The sequence below is a fragment of the Heloderma suspectum genome, chromosome 1 (genome assembly GCF_057233095.1).
Source record: "Heloderma suspectum isolate Gila_16-S chromosome 1, 16-S_ref, whole genome shotgun sequence".
In the NCBI taxonomy this organism is placed as follows: Eukaryota; Metazoa; Chordata; class Lepidosauria; order Squamata; family Helodermatidae; genus Heloderma; species Heloderma suspectum.
In genome coordinates this window covers 371350655-371367121 of record NC_139458.1, presented here as the reverse complement: position 1 = coordinate 371367121, position 16467 = coordinate 371350655, and the positions used below count along the sequence as shown (strand labels likewise).

Here is a 16467-nt window from a genome sequence, read left to right as displayed (position 1 = left end):
TTTAATAATCTCATTAAAATATCCAAGGGTAGCTAGCAATGCTAGTGGTCAGGAAATGTCACGGAATAGAAATATTTATTTATTTGTTTGTTTATTACATTTATATTCCACCTTTTTTTCCTCTTTAAGGAACCCAAGATGGTATACATAATCCTCCCCACTCCATTTTATCCTCACAACAACAACCCTATGTCTTTAGTTGTCTGTGGAAACACTCCACACTAGGACCCCGTCTGATCTCAATGGGACAATCATTCCACATGGTGGGGGCCTCCTCATGGCCAAAAATCCTTTTATAATATTTACTCAGAAGTAAGTCTCATCTGGTAAAGGTTCCTTCCAGTGTTAATCAAAAGCTTCCTACATGCAGGTTCCTGTTGTGCCCAGCTGAGCGAATTAGTAAGGATAGCTTGTTAATTATCTCTTTAAGTACTTATGTTAATTCCCCTGATTGTCAGTTTCTGTTCCCCCAGGGGGCAGGGCATTAATTACTCCCCCCCTTGTTATATTCATTTCTTTTCATTTTATATAGTGATATAGTACTAGATGGTGCCTCCAGAGCCCAGGGCAACTGTGGACTACCCCTTTCCCCTCTCCAGTTCTAGATTCCAGGAACTTTCCTCTGGGAAGAGAACTGGGATTGTCCCTGATCTTCTGTGGAGGCATATCACAAGGGTAGGGGAAGGTTCCTGACAACTATACATTTTTGGTTATTTAGCAAAAGCAAAATAAGCCAAAGCCTAGAGTTTGTGTTAGGGGAAGCTGTCGGTAGCAGAGAGCAAGGACCACGCAAATGACAAATATATAAAAAGCTGGAGCAGAAAACTCAGGTCACCATTGGCAACCAGGAATCTCTTCCTGGTGACAGCATTTGTGGGTGAACCATTTGAGCATGAAACAAGATCCTCCTCCCCTGATTCTTCTGTACAAAGAACCTGAGAGGGGAAGGTCTTTCAGGGGAGAGACACCCTGAGTCCTTTGTGGATGCCAGAGGCTTTGAGGCGTGGTAGCTAGCATTACACTTCATTCCTGCCTGGGAGATGCTATGAACTGGCTGCTTCTGAGTATGACCCACCCACCAAGTGAGAGGCTGCTCATCTCCTGAGTTACCTGTGCATAACCAAATATTCTGGGGAGAGGAGGAATCAGGCTGATCACAAATGATGGCTGACTGCCAAGGTCAGCCAAATCTTGTGGATCTCTGGTCAGAAACCTAAGCTAAAGGTAGTAAAACAGACATGACTTTCTGGAATCCTCTTCTGTACCTAAAAGTCCCTGAGTCTCATAGGACAGTTGCTTTACACTAAGCTGCTTAACTATCAGCATTGTATCGTGTGCGTGTGTGTGTGCATGTGTGTGCGCGCGCGCTGTATGTGTAGGTGGTAGAGTAATTGCTGACTGCAACCCCAAACAGAAATAACAGCATATTATGTGGTGTTGTATTCTGTAGTTTACTAACTCAAATTAAGAATTTTGTTTATGTCAATAATACTTTAGCTCAAATACTGAAAGCTAGAGCATCTGTAGATGTTTCTAAACTGGGTTACACCCATTTTTTGGCTACAGAATGCAGAGCTCCAGTTCTAAATTATGCAGATTATATGGATGGTTTTGCAGCTGTTGCATCATCTGTTTGACACATTTCTGAGTAGAATACATTTCTCTAAAAAGCAGTAGTAATGAATGTAATTTTCAAAACTATGGAAACAGTGCCCCCCTTCAAAAGAGAATTTACCATTTCTAACTGCAGTAAAGATAATCTAGTATTATCATAATACATGGTAAAATATAATGCTTTTTCTCAGTGTTAGGGAAACGGGGGGATGACTTTTTATACTGGTGGACCCCTTCTTTACAAGGGTTTCCCACCCTCAAATAAGTACTGATAGGCTGATCCTTCCCTGCATAGTCTTGTCCTCACCTAAATAGTCTAGGCTAGCCAGCAGTGTAAGAATATTCTAACCCCTATTCCCAAGGACCCGTCCCTTTAGCTCACCTCTAGAAAAAAATACAGTAAGAAGGAAGGGTCCTTGGACTTTCTTTGCCCAAAGCCCAGAAACACAGAACTTCACAAAAATATTGTGAATATCTTAAGAACAGAGGGGTAGTTTACCAAACATGCAGTCTTGCATGTGGGGAAGTTGTAGTGAAAAATTCCTTTTTAAAATAATGCAGCCAAATATATAAAGGTTTATTTGGAGGGGAACGGGAATAAAAATGATGGCCACAATACATACACAAAATTCTAAATAAAACCAATGCAGTCAATCTAACTTGACTAGAATCTTGAGTTTCAGAGCATATGCTGAGTTCCTTGCAGAGGATGTTCTAAGAGCATCTTTGGCCTGATAGACCCAGATAGATAGATAGATAGACCCAGTCTGAAAGCAAAGTCTCACACATTTATAGGAACCTGAGATCAGTAAATCCCAGCCCCTTAGCAGAGACAGACTCTGTTAGTTAGCCCAGTGGGGGCAATAAGCTCACTCACTGATGTCAGTGGTCTGGCCAGCTAATTAGACTATTATATCAAGGCTAGGTTTGCTTGCTTTATGGCTCTGTACTTATATGTCAAACAAGCTGGCCAATTTCAACTAGAAATGAGGAATAGCACTGTGAAAAAGATTTAGTTTTGGATGCATATTTGGGGGCAGAAGACATGAAGTAGGCTTGACATGGTGGGGTTCTGAAAGTCCCAAACACTCTAGATGGCATTGCTGAGCTACATCAGAAAATAGGGGTTCATCACACAGCATAGTTTTTTTCATGAAGTGTGCATGTTTCATTGGAATGCTTTCTGTAATTTTGTTTTAATATTTTTATTGGGCAATCAAAACTGGTTCTTTTCAGAACTCTTGCTTTTCTGTAGTGCCAACAGTGGCTCATCTAATATTTTCCTTCAATAGATAATTTGTGATGGAGTCAACTTTTCCAGTTACAATGTCCAGAGGTGCAATCCTATGTATACTTACCGAAATGAATGGACTTACCGTTTATTTCAGTGGGACATACTTCAAATAGGGATGGCGGAGAATTCCGCCACGGATTTCAGTGAAATCCCCCGAAATCCATGGTGGAACGGCCTCCCCCCCCCCCGCGGATTCCCCCCGGGACGAGACTTATCTGGGGTGGATGTTCTGGACGGCGGCGGCTCCAGCGGTGGCGGCAGCTGGTCTTTCGACCAGCTGCCGCAGCCGCCATTTGCATTCTGGTCTTTGCTGTGATAGGCTACGTAAGTCTTTACATAGCCTATCATGGCTGGGTAAAAAAAAACAAAAAACGGCGTACGCAAATGGCGGCTATGGCGGCCGCCATTTGTGTTCCGTATTTTTTGCTGTTTTAGTCTACGTAAATATTACGGCGGGAAAAAAAGGAACGCAAATAGCGTAGTGGGCGCTATTTGTGTTCCTTTTTATTCGCCGTTTTAGCCTACGTAAATATTTACGTAGACTAAAAAGGCGAAAAATAAGGAACGCAAATGGCGGTCACCGTTTTGTTGTTGTTTTTTACCCAGCCATGATGGGCTATGTAAAGACTTACGTAACCTATCACAGCTCCCTGGCTGGACGCAAAAGGCGGCTGCTACGGAGGCCACCATTTGCATCCGCACCAGCCAGTCTGCGGCCGGAAATCCGGCTGCGGACGGCCCTGGCCTGGCCAGCTGCTCTGCGGAGCTGCCATGGAGCAGAGCCGTCCGTTGAGGATTCCAGGAGGGAGGACCGGATCACCTCCCCCCCCCGTTGAGGATTCCGGGGGGAGGGACGGAGCACCTCCCCCCCACGAACACAATCCACGAAAAGATAAGTGACTTTCGTACATCCCTACTTTCAAGTAAACATGCACAGGATTGGGTTGCATATATGTGTGTTTCTGGTTCAACAAGCTTTCATACAGTAGGTTTATAGTGTTCTAAGGAGGGGTATAAAATATGTATCTGGGTTGCAAATATGTCACAATTCTTCCAGTTCATTTTTTGCTAGCGATAGCAGTAACGTTTGTGTTTGCTGTCAGCCTTTTATCTCTGAAGGTGCTACCGAAAGCTACTATGATGGCCAGGGACAATAAATACTTAATTCCTTTCCAGGTATTTTAACTATTCTGTTCTCCATCGATTGTTACTATGTGTTCAGTGCTCTGAATAATCAGTTCTGGACTAGTTATTCATGTTTATTTTAAAAATAAACTTGACCCCTTCAGTCTCATTATGTCAAATATAAATCCAAATAACATTTTTAAGGTCACAATTCTGTGCATGTTTAGATAGAAAACAGTCTATCTGGGAGTTGGGGGGTGCTGGGAGTTGTATCACTTTCTTTTGTATAAACATGCTTAGGATTCTACCCTAAATGGAGCATTTGTTGCTTTAAGAAACAGCAGTTATAAAATGACCCCTTACCTCTCATGGTTAAGAGATGACTTGCTTTTGACTGATAGCAGAGAGAAAATGCAGTGTGCACTCTCATGAAAGAAGTCTGTTATTGATTTCTGCTAGTCCCATGATCTACTTATGAGGCATACTCTTGGCTCTTGTAAGTGAGTGCAGCTGAATCCCATGAGACTCTGGCAATAGTTCTCTTCAGTGGTTCTATTAACAATACTGACAGTGCAATCCTAAATCAAAGTAAGTCCTATTGACTGAAGTATAGGATTGAAGCCTGAAAGGCAGGTCATGTATGTAGATTCAGACACCATCTACCTCTCCATGCTCTCTCTTATAAATGATTGTTCTCTGACTGGTATCTTTAGGGTCTGAACAAGATTTTTCCTTCATTCCCTTCCGCCCCCCGCATTTTAATACCTTTCTGTGGACACCTATACAATAGTATAACAACCTAATCTTGTTTATCTTTAGGTTAATTTGTTCTATAATTGTTTTATTTATTCAGCAACCTATTTAATATGTTCATACAATAAAGCTTAATCAGGCAATAGTTAAGAAGGTAGCTATAGCAAAAAATAGGAAGGGCAAATTAGATAGTGCCTTTGACAAAACTATGCAGATAGTTTGTGAGTTACAGTCATGCAGGCACATGCAACCAGTGTGGTGGAGTATATGATACCTCTCTTGAGGAGATCCCATTCATTTTGCCATTATGCTAGCACACAAATTGTGTTCAGGGGTCTGAAGAGCCCTCTTGGGACATACCCAGCCATTGAAAATGTCTCTCAGTGTATCAATGGTAGCGTGTAGACTGCTTGTGTGTATATACCTCTTCCAGATCTTTCTTCTTCTATAGCATTTCTCTGGTTTAAGGCAAAGCACAATATTTGGTGTTCTTCTGTATATAGAATGGTAGCGAAGGAGTATCGCTGCTTTGCAGCTTATTACTGGAATTTATGGATGATACACAAATAATATTCTTGCAAAACTGTAAGCAACACTGCTGCATCTCACAGTACAATCCTAAATAACAGTACTCAGAAGCAAATCCCATAACTTCAGTGGAAGTTATGGGACTTCATTGAAGGAACTTTAACCTTTAACACTAAAACATACAACTTTGTACCCTAAGAACCAGACTCCTAATCTTAAACTACATTTTTATGATAGCGTATCACAACTAGCATTCAGCTAGTTTGATTAACATTTGTAGTTTTCTGTCTATCCACGAGTTTCCTGAAAAGAAATTTGCAATCATGCTGCTTTTCTCAAGTCAGCTAGGGTCCAGTTAAATATTTTGACTTGTAACATTTTCTGATTGTTTTCAGATATGTTCTCCTTTTCAGCAGTGATATATGTAAGCTACTCATTCAATCTATATTGCCTCAAATTGCATATTGGTTTAATTATTTAACTTGCGTTGTTAGAAGAATATCATCTATATACTTAGAATTACCTGTGGATGATAAACATTTTTACAGTTTTCTAACTAGTATATTTTGAAAATATCCTTTTAAACAGGGGTGCAGAACCTCAAGCCCAGGTACCAAATCTGGCCCTCTGAGATTCCACCCCGCCTTTTCCCTGACCACTGATTTCTCTCTCCTCTTTTTGTGCGCAGTAAGAGGAGATTGGAAACTTCAGCTTCCTGTTTTAAACAAACTGCAGTTTCTCAGTGACCTGGTTTGTATATAACTGCTAACTATGGGTTAAACAACCCATGGTTAGCCATGGCCATACTGGAATGAGCAAGCACACTGCCTTCCACCTCCTCACCCATTCCGCTTTGTAAACAACCCGGAATGCCCTGTTCCTGGTTTGTTGTTGTGATGTATGAGCCTAGCAGGAGCCAGAATTCTTGCTCACTCTTGCATGCTCACAAACAACCCATGGTTGGTTTGGTTTCATTTGGTGCAAATGCGTGCCTCCAAACTTGGGAAATGGTGGTTTGTTTAAATGCTAATTAATGGGTATAAATTGTATCAGAAACCAGTGATGGGGAGGATGAGTCCAAGACTTGCTGTAGCTCATTCACAGAGCAGAAAGCCATCACCAACCTAGTTCGCATGATACTTTGGCATTTGCTAGGCCCCATTTGCCTAATTAACTGCTTGGCTACAGCTTGTAGTGTCATCTGAACCCGGGCAGCATGGCTTGTTGGAGGGGGAAACAACCTTGAAATAACCCAACAACAGTCCAGTGGCATCTGACATGAGATACGACTTAAACAAGCCACAGTGGCTTGTTTAAGCTGCGGTGATAGTACGTACCAGGCCATTATGCCTGAACCATGTGGGTTTTTTCTTATGTCTCCAAATATGCAGGAAAAACAACTTTACATTCTTGTCAAGTTATAAATAAAATCTTTGAGTTTCTTTCATCTGTATAGGTATATTATCTGTAAAGAAAAACTGTCCCCAATATTTGCATACTGCCTAATGTCTTCTTTTTGAGCAATTGCCCAGAGATAAGAAACTGAATTTAAATAATAGGTTTGTAATGATGCGTGCATTTATGCCACATTGTTCACTAACACAATACTGTTCCTTCATGAAAATTACTTTGTGTTCCTGGGTAAGGATAGCTTATACAGCTGTTCCAACCATCGCTCAGTGGTAGAGCACCTGCTTTGCATGCAGAAGGTTACAGGTTCAATCTCTGGCTTCTCCAGGTAGGGTTAGAAAAAACTCCTGCCTGAAACCCTGAAGAGCCATTGCTGCCAGTCAGTGTTGACAATACTGGGCTAGATGGACCAGTGGCCTGACTCAGTATAAGGCAGGTTCTGTGTTCCTGTGACCTTTGGGAGGATATTGATTGTGTACCATACAAGAGAAGTCAGCATCATAGATAATTACCATAAGTATAATAATTAGCATTAGCCATTGAATTGCAGTGGCTAGCAGCAATATTTCTTTTCCCAAATTGCAAAAGCTTGTATAATTCAGTTCATTTCTAATTTGGAATAAATTGCCATTGGGGGTCTGCTGGGCCCCATCATTGCAGGCTTTTAGGAAGTCCCTGAAAAACCTACTACTATGCTCTGGCCTACCCCTGATTAGGTTTGATCAGACTGGGTTGTAGCTGCAGTTGTATGTGGTAAGTTTTGTTCTTATGCTGGTGTTTGTTGTTTTTAGGATGTTTGCTGCTGTTGCTGTTTTTATTTTTATTACTATATCAGTTATCAGTTTTTATTGTGTGAGTTTTATTGTACGCTGCCCTGGGAGGGCTCCTGCCCTGAAAGGGTGCCAAGAAATATTTTAAATAATAATAAATTTATAAATAAACTTTTATTTCAAACTGGTCATCTTGATTCTTTAAAAAAATGGCGGTATAACTTTTAAGAAGCTATTCTGTTTTCTGTTAAGATAGAGAATTCATCTTTTATGGAGGCTTCTGTGCAGAGTTTCTCAGGATCATGCAAAGGCCTGTGTTATGCACACAACAGGGCGGCCCTAACATGAAGATGCTGAATTTAATCACTTGCACCTTTGAGCAGAGGGAGCCAAGCATATGTGGGAATACCTCTACATGAGTTTTCCTTGTAGTGTGTTAGTACCCCCCTCGCATGGTGGACATTGCAACTGTGAACTGGGAGTGAATGTATGTAATGTACAATACTGGCTGTTTCTGAGCTTGATGCTAGTGCATTAATTTTAGGTTAGAATGTTATATGTGCAGCTTAGCTATTTTTAACTAGACAGACTTCTGGGCTTTACTACTGTTATGTCAATTTTAAGACAATTTAAATGATTTGTGTATTTCCTTTGTATTGCAAGGCGCTTGTTGGACTATGAGGAAAGGTTACAGCATCTGGGACTGTTCAGTTTAGAGAAAAGATGAGCAAAGGGAGACATAGTAGAGGTGTACAAAATTACTGCATGGTGCAGTGAAAGTGGATAGGGAGACATTTTTCTCCCTTGCTCATAATACTAGAACCTGGGGTCATTCTATGAAGCTGATTGGTGGGAGATTCAGGACAAAGATGGGGAGACTGAACTAAGCCATGAGCTAAGCCATTATTAGGGACCCTAGAGCTACCATCATTTGGGTTAAAAATAGATTTAGGATTTCAGTAGAATTCAAAGAATTGGGCACTCCCTTGAGCTTTTTAGCAGCAGTTTTCCAACACCTTCAACACATTTCTTGACCACCTCCCTTGGATCCAGAGCTGACAATTAGCCAGCAAAGGAGGGTGCAGCACAAACATAAACTGTTCCTGAATGTATGGAACCTGCTCTGGGATTCAGTGGGCACCTTACCATGGCTGGTAAAATATCACTGGGTGTACAAGGTCTCTAGGAAAATGCAACAAAAGAAGGCAGTCTCTCTCTTGCTCGCTCTCATTGTTGTAGCAGCTCACCCTCTGATGGGAACCTCTAGCTTTGCCCTGTTTGCTTTAGTGATGGGCTAGCTGCTGTGATCTGGGCTTCATGAGGAGACTTTGGGGTAGAAGGATTCAGGAGACTTGCTGCTCCTTCTCATCTGTAAGATGGGAAGAAGAGGAAAGCACAGGAGTAATTAGCTGATTAGCTGTAGTGAGGCAGGAGCCCAAGAAGCAATGGGATTGGCTAGCTGCAATGGTGCACTGCACAGGTTCCAGAGATGACAGGGAAACTGATGTGTGGATGAGAGAGAGCGCAAAATGGACCTGCATTGGGAGATTTTGCAGCACTAAGTTGGGCAGAGCACTCTCCTTGATGAGGAAAAGAGCCATCCCAGTATAAGAATCATGTGAGGCAGCTGGTTGGCCACTGTGTGAACAGAATGTTGGACTAGATGGACCTTTGGTCTGATTCAGCATGGCTCTTGTTATGTTCATATGATGTGTTTGGGTCAGAATTTCTCCTTCACATATGAATTCTTTGTATGTAAATTCTTAGTACTGATTCCAGTTTAGTTGTAGAAAACAGTGTTTACATTATTCTATGCAATCATGTGTTAAGACTGTTCATATTTCTGTTTTGTTGTATGTACCTGCATTGGAAAGCAGTGACTAAAAGCAGTGGATCCCCCATGTGTGATATGTGGGAAAAATAGTATTCACACAGGATGATCATATGCATTGCATTCCATTTGTATATGAAAAATGATGTTTGTGAAGCAGTCCTTACAGCTGATGTAAATCTAAAATCCTATGTTGGAAAATGTAGAAACCCCAATGGCTTATAAACCTTTTCCTAATGGTAACAAGAACTGAAGATAAAATAACTATAAAATATATTTTCTTTATCTCTATCTCACTGTAGGATGACGTAGCCTTGTGAGGATTTATCAGCTAACCAGAAAATGAGCTTAACATCCTGGTTTTTGGTGAGCAGTGGAGGCACCCGCCATAGGCTGCCACGAGAGATGATTTTTGTTGGAAGAGATGACTGTGAGCTGATGTTGCAGGTAATTGTGCCAGTTTTCCAGACAGTAAATGTCAGAAGTTTGGATTTAATGCCCTAGATACATATTTCTTTTTGAGGATCATGTTCTGAACTATTAAGTATTTTGCTTCTAGTAGCAATTTAATCATTCTCCTTTATTCCACATATAAGAGTAGGGCAAATGGACTACAGTTACTGCACAGTGTTAGTCACTTAAGTTAGTGAATCCCTGCACATGGCATGAGTCTGACTTCTGTGCTGAACAGTAAAAATATGTAGGCTTCTGGAGAATTCTGATGATGGAGTGACTCTTCCTTCACAGACAAGGAGGAATTTGTGTACCAATAAGAGGATATTTGAATAGTGTCAGAGGTGTTGAGGCCATACCTAGTTAAAGTGTGAGTGCCATTCTGGAGCTCATAGAAGCTGAACATCGTAGAAATGTGAACACCCAGAAAAATTCAGGGAAAACCTTTTCCCCATGGCCTGAAATGGAAAAGTTGGTGAAAATACTTTCAAAAACAATTAAAATACTCTTTCAGAGTAGTGAGTGAAATACGTTGTTCTAAAAAGTGTTTACACTTTGGCAGATTTCAGAAGGGTAACAATTTTTGTCTGTTGTAACAAAACATTAAGAGTCTTATGACAATACAATTTCTGTTTCAAATGATACCCATTATTACATTGGATTTATCTTTTAAGCCGTGGCAGAGAGACATAACGAAGTTTATATGGCAAGCAAAAAAACCAAGAGTTAAAATAACAAATTTTACAAGATGCAAAAGAAAGAGGTGGTTTGGGATTACCAGACTTTAAAACCTGTTTCTCTGCCTGCTGCTTGGTGTGGCTGAAAGAATGGGTGATGCTGAAAAATAGAAGACTTTTAGAATTAGAAGGACATGATTTGAGATAAGGGTGGCATGGTTATTTGTGGTATGACAAAACAAAAGTGAATGTAGATTTTAATAAGCATTATATAAGACGGGCTATATTAAGAATTTGGAATAAATATAAATTCAGATTTTATTAAAAAATACCACGATGGATATCCTCACAAGAAGCAATGCATAGAAGAGAATTTGAAAGCACGCATAAATGGTTAAGATATAATGATTTATTAGTTGTCACAAGGGCAATATAAATTAAAATTAAGGGAAAATTTATTGGAAGAAGGTCATGTCTGACAATGGTTTTCATATTTGCAAATTAAGGAAAGGTTCAGAACAGATAAGAAAAATGGTGAATTTCAACAAATAGAATCTGAGTTTGAATCAGCGTTGTGTACAAATGATGAACATGTTATTGCTAAACTGTATAAATTATTGTTAAGGTAGGAGACAGAGGATGAACAAGTAAAAGATTGTATGATAAAATGGGCACAAAATGTTGGTCGTAATACATTAATGGAAGAATTGGGAACTATGTGGGGAAAAGATTTAAAATTTACCTTATGTACAAGTCTTGAAAGAGAATTTCTGTAAGATGATGTATAGATGGTACATGTCACCATGTAAACTGTCTAAAATGTATAAGGGTGTTTCTGGAAAATGCTGGAAATGTGAAGACCAAGATGGAACGTTTTATCATCTATGGTGGATAGAAAACGCTGCAAGGTTATTGTACGAAAATGATGGAGCTGGCAGAGATGGCAAAACTTACTGTTATAATTAAAGAAGGATTAATAATTAAATTTATGTCAGAATGGAAACCTTTTTTAGAATTTGTACAAGAAATAGAGAAAAATTATATCTATTTATGTGGATTCTGATCTTTGAGATGGTCTCGTTTTTCCTTGTTAAAAATTAGGAGAGAAATGAGATAATGTCTGTGAACTCAATGTATGATAAACAACTAAGATAAGAAGTAGAGAACAATAATAACCATTTGTTGTGTAAGGGGAGCCGAAGGTAGATACCTTATAATCTTAGATGTATTTTAGCGTATCCCTGTGTGTGTTGTTGTAATGATGTGTATTGTGTGTCTATGTTTCCCCCTTTAAAAAAACACACACAAAAATATTAATCAAAAAGAATCTTATGACAATATAGAGACTAGTATGTTTATTATGGCATAAATATCTTCTGTCTAGAGCCCTCTTCAGAGCTTTTGGACTAGAGCTCTAGTCCACAGAATCTTAGGCCATAAATCTGTTCGTCTCAAAGGTGCCGTAGGACTCTTACATATCCAGTTCAATCTGCTGAAAATCTGTTAGATACGTGATTCAAAAGATATAATGTTAGCGATGATAGCATTGCTATTATGTTTGATTGAGTTACTAAACAAGCAACAGAACTTGATGGAATCATATTTTCAATGGTGCAGATTGCTGAATATCTTCAGGTATTTGCTCTAGAAGTAGAGTTTTGAAATATAGTGGCAAGGCCTTTATACAACACAGTATCGAATGGCTCTTGCTTCACACTTGCCTCAGATAATTCCACCTTCTGCATCATCACATGAAAGAAACAGATAAATATTTCAGAGTAGTACACACAATAGCAAGGCGCAAAGTAGCATGTGAAAAGTGTTGAAGTTTATTTCAGTTTTTGCAAACTTTCTATTGTCTGAAGCCCTATGAAGCTCAAGGTTCTGAATATGATTCTATGGAATGTTCAGACACTGATTCTGATTATAGAGATAAACTTAACTTGTGCCATTTCAAAGCTGTAATATTACTGGATGGAGCGTGATATAGATCTAGTCAACTAACAATTAGCCATTATTTAGATGCAGTTACTACATAGCTGCTCTGTAAATGGAAGGAAAGTTTCTGGAGCCATCTATGTTGGATCCCATTTTTTATATTTGTAAAGTAATGCTATTTGGGGGCAGTATCCAATGCTGCTCATGTGCCAGTAGGACCCTTCCTAGATCAATCCCAGAAGCAAACTGAAATGCTAGTTTCTGTAATGGGACAGGTCAGTGGAGCTTGCAGAAGGGAGCACTGTCTTTCTGTTCCACTAACGTTTGGTCCCACTGGTGCAACATCATCAGCAGAAATGCTTGGGTATCTTTGGATACTGACCTCCATTTGCAAGGTTAATGCAGTAAATGTGTCTGTCAGTTAAATGTCAGAAGTAGAGTCTACTCTATATTAAAGTCACAATTCTGGATTATCATGGATATATTTTGTAAATCACCTTCTAAGTAATAAACAAGAGATCTAAGTCAGTCTTTCCAAAACAAATGCTCAACTACATCTGGGTAATACTTTCTTGCTATCTTGTTCTAAAGGGTCTGTGTTTGACAATTAAATATAAATATTAATATGGGGAAATAGCTGTAAATATCTAGATGTCCAATCTCTACAAGAATGCTTAAAATTGGGCTAGGCAACTCGGAAGTCTAGTAGTGCTATACTTAGCATGCATATGTAGTCTTGTGACCATGCAGGGAGCAGCGCAGTCTAGTCAGCTGTAGTCAGAATAAGAGGGAGTAAGCAGCCTTGGCAACTCATGAACCACCCAGCCCTTATGGTGGAGTAGCTTCTTCCTATCTCATTTGAATTATGTGATAGAGCAGCTGTTTGTTGTCAAGTGAACTCTTACATGTGCGTGTCCCATGTAAGATGGAGGCTGCTGGGTGAGCCTCCATCTTTGCAACACCGACACCATCACAGTAGTCCAGCTTGATGAAAAATCACCCCAGATAATTCTGAATATAACCCATGACTTTCCCTCTCCACAGAGTAGACAACCACAGCCTGTCCCCACAAAATTGGAATTGAGCACTGATCCAAGATCAGAAGGCATGGCTTTTGAGCAGGCAAACTACTAGTGAGGGCCCAGACTTGAACCTTAAAAGATGTGCAACCTTAAATTATAATGGAAGTAAACTGGGCAAAAGTCTACTTTGGTAAGAGGGCATGAAGAGAGGTGGCATAGATAAATGAATTAAATAGCTGAAAGAGAAAAAAAAAAGATGGGGCTAAAGGGCAGTTTTGGCTCTTCACGTTTTTTGGGGCGAGACGTATACGATCTCTAGATTGTCAGATTTATCCCAAGCAATGTGTCCAGAACAATTCTTTAAAAATATTGCCAGAGGAAGATAGATTTTCATTTACACAAATCTTTTCAGGTAGGCACTTGCACTTTAAGAAGTGTGGAGAAAATTGTAAAGAAAATTATAAGATGCCTTGGGTCTTTTTTTAGAGAAAGGAGTCTAATAGTAAAAGTACTTGTTTTACACATGCAGTCTACACTCAGTCACTAGCTGTCTTGCTACCCTACTGCAGAGTTTGCAGAGGTACAAGATTGTAACCAGAATGGAGGCAGGGTACTCCCTTTAGTCATTTTACCTAGAGCTGAGACGTTTAGTCATGACTGATAGACCTCTTTCAGGTTATTGAAAACATAAGTTGGTTTTTCAGGACAGCTGCTATCTACTAAGCTATGTGAATAAACATTAAATTACATGTGGTGAGGTTAATGTTTCAAATGAAGCAGTTGACTTACTGTAGAGCTTGTGTGTGGGGGATGCACACGAGTAAAACTAACCAGGAAGGGAACAGTTATTGTGACAATGTGGGATCTTGATTTGTTGTCCCCATACAAGCCAGGATTTGTAAGCCAGGAACAAACCCCATGGAGCATCTGAGTAGAGAATAACAAGCACATGACATGCCCCTTTATTTTCTGTTGGCCATAAGCATTTATCAATGCACCTCTAACCAATGCACATTTTTTCAAAGCATTATATGTTTATATGTATAACTGCTGCTCTTTCAATGTGTTTCATTAAAGAATACGATGGCAATTTTGCAGTGAAGCTTGTACCTCTAGATGTATGTAGACACTTGGTGATATTTTATTTTCATTTTGAATTAGAAGGGTCTACAAGAAACTGCATAATTTTGAATACATTACTTCAGCAAAGTGAAAAACATATTATTATTTGACTGTACTCTTAATTATCACCTGAAGGGTAAATGTTCTGATTTACTGACATCATTTTTTTTCATAATATCTTTAGTACATCTACATGGCTTGGAGAGCAGAGGAAGAAAGTTTGTATTGACCTTTTCACTGTATGCTGTATTGTGAGAGCACTATTTGGAGGATGCTGCCTCTTGGCTTTTTGTTAGATAATTGATTGTCCGGAAACATGTTTCCCATACTAGTCAAGGTTATTAAACAACAAATCGTACCTATTTTCTACTAAATTATATATTTTAAAAAAACAGCTAGCTGTTTCTATAAATCCTCCTCTCAGATCTGACCATTACACTATGTTTTTTTTTACTGGACTTCCTGACAATTACAGTGTCTCTCTGCAGATTATGTAAATCTCAACTGCTAAAATAAACACTCCTGTCAGCTATTCCTGAACAATTCCATTGGCTTTCCTTTTTTCTTCCCTATATCAGGTTAAAATTTCCTTCACTCATCTTAAAAGCACTTCATGATGTTAATTTCATCATAACTTCTTGCTAGTAGCTTCTTGGTAATGTCCTTTGAAATAGCTAACCATTTTGAAACGGCTAGCATTTCATAACTCTTCACTACTTTAAAGAAAAGTTAATATAAACATTGTATCTTCTAAATATTTCAGTCACGTAGTGTGGACAAGCAGCATGCTGTAGTCAACTATGATACGTCTGCTGATGAACACTTGGTGAAGGATTTAGGCAGTCTAAATGGGGTAAGTTAAATATCACTCTTTTCTGTTTTCAGGACTTGTAGTTCAGTTGATACAATTCAGAGAGTTTTAAACAAGTATTTTTTATTATTTTATTATGTTGATTACAGAGGGAGATACCTATGTTGTACTCTTTGAGGTGCCAGGTGAACACCTTTTTATTTTCCCAGCATTTTAGTGTTACAGTCTTTTAACTTTGCTGTTTAAATCTGTTACTGCAAAGTTAAAATCTGTGTTTTAAATCTATGCATTGCTGCTAGGTTTTATTCTGGTTATATTTTTATACTGTAGTTTTAAGCTTTTATATTTATACTATTTTTATTCTGTACTTGGTTGTTTTAATTTTTGTGAACCACCTAGAGAGCTTCGGCTATTGGGCAGTATAGAAATGCAATCAATCAATCAATCAATCAATAATAATATAATATAATATAATATAATATAATATAATATAACCTTTTTCTTGGAATATGATAATCTGACAGTGGTAGTAGTCAGAGAGATTTCCCAGTTTTGAGGTGATTTGAGGGGAATTTGTTTGCTATAGTATTTTAAATACTATATTTTCACCTGCTGAATCCAAATCTGTCTGTAGTGAAGAGTTACACGATGATCCTGAACTAAGAGTGGCAGCGCTTGGAGCCATAGTGTTTAACCAATTTTGATAAAATTTTGAAGAAAACCTTATATTTGGTCAAATGTGTATTCCCCAAGTCTTTACAAACCTAGATTGAATAATTACAAAATGTTGACCAGTTGAAACAATTTGGGCAACAACACAGGATCAGTAAAAAATATATAAAGCCAAATGTGTTAGTCATAGAGTTTTGGTGTATAGGCGTGCCTTCAGTGATGCTGAGAAAATGGAAATTTAAAAATAAAAATATTTCTTTGTGGCATTTATATACCGCTGAATATAATAAAAATCTCTCAATGGCTGCCAAAATTGCTACATCTTATTTAAAACTGAAATTCATGTATATTTTTGTAATCAGAAGAACAATAACAGGTTTACAACTACAGAAGTTGCACCTAATATTACCTTATAACAACTCTTTACAACTTTCAGTTGTTTTTATG

General features: G+C 38.8%; 1 protein-coding gene across 3 annotated transcripts in view; it reads left to right on the top strand.

Annotated features, from left to right (window-relative positions):
- The window catches only part of CEP170 (centrosomal protein 170), a 142452-nt gene that overhangs the window by 10661 nt on the left and 115324 nt on the right, over positions 1-16467 (top strand). For all 3 annotated transcript variants that reach the window (XM_084828218.1, XM_084828220.1, XM_084828219.1), the window contains exons 2-3: positions 9628-9772; positions 15301-15390. In XM_084828218.1, coding sequence (XP_084684344.1) covers positions 9668-9772; positions 15301-15390 — 195 coding nt within the window. In that variant the 5' untranslated portion in view covers positions 9628-9667. The remainder of the gene's footprint in view (positions 1-9627; positions 9773-15300; positions 15391-16467) is intronic.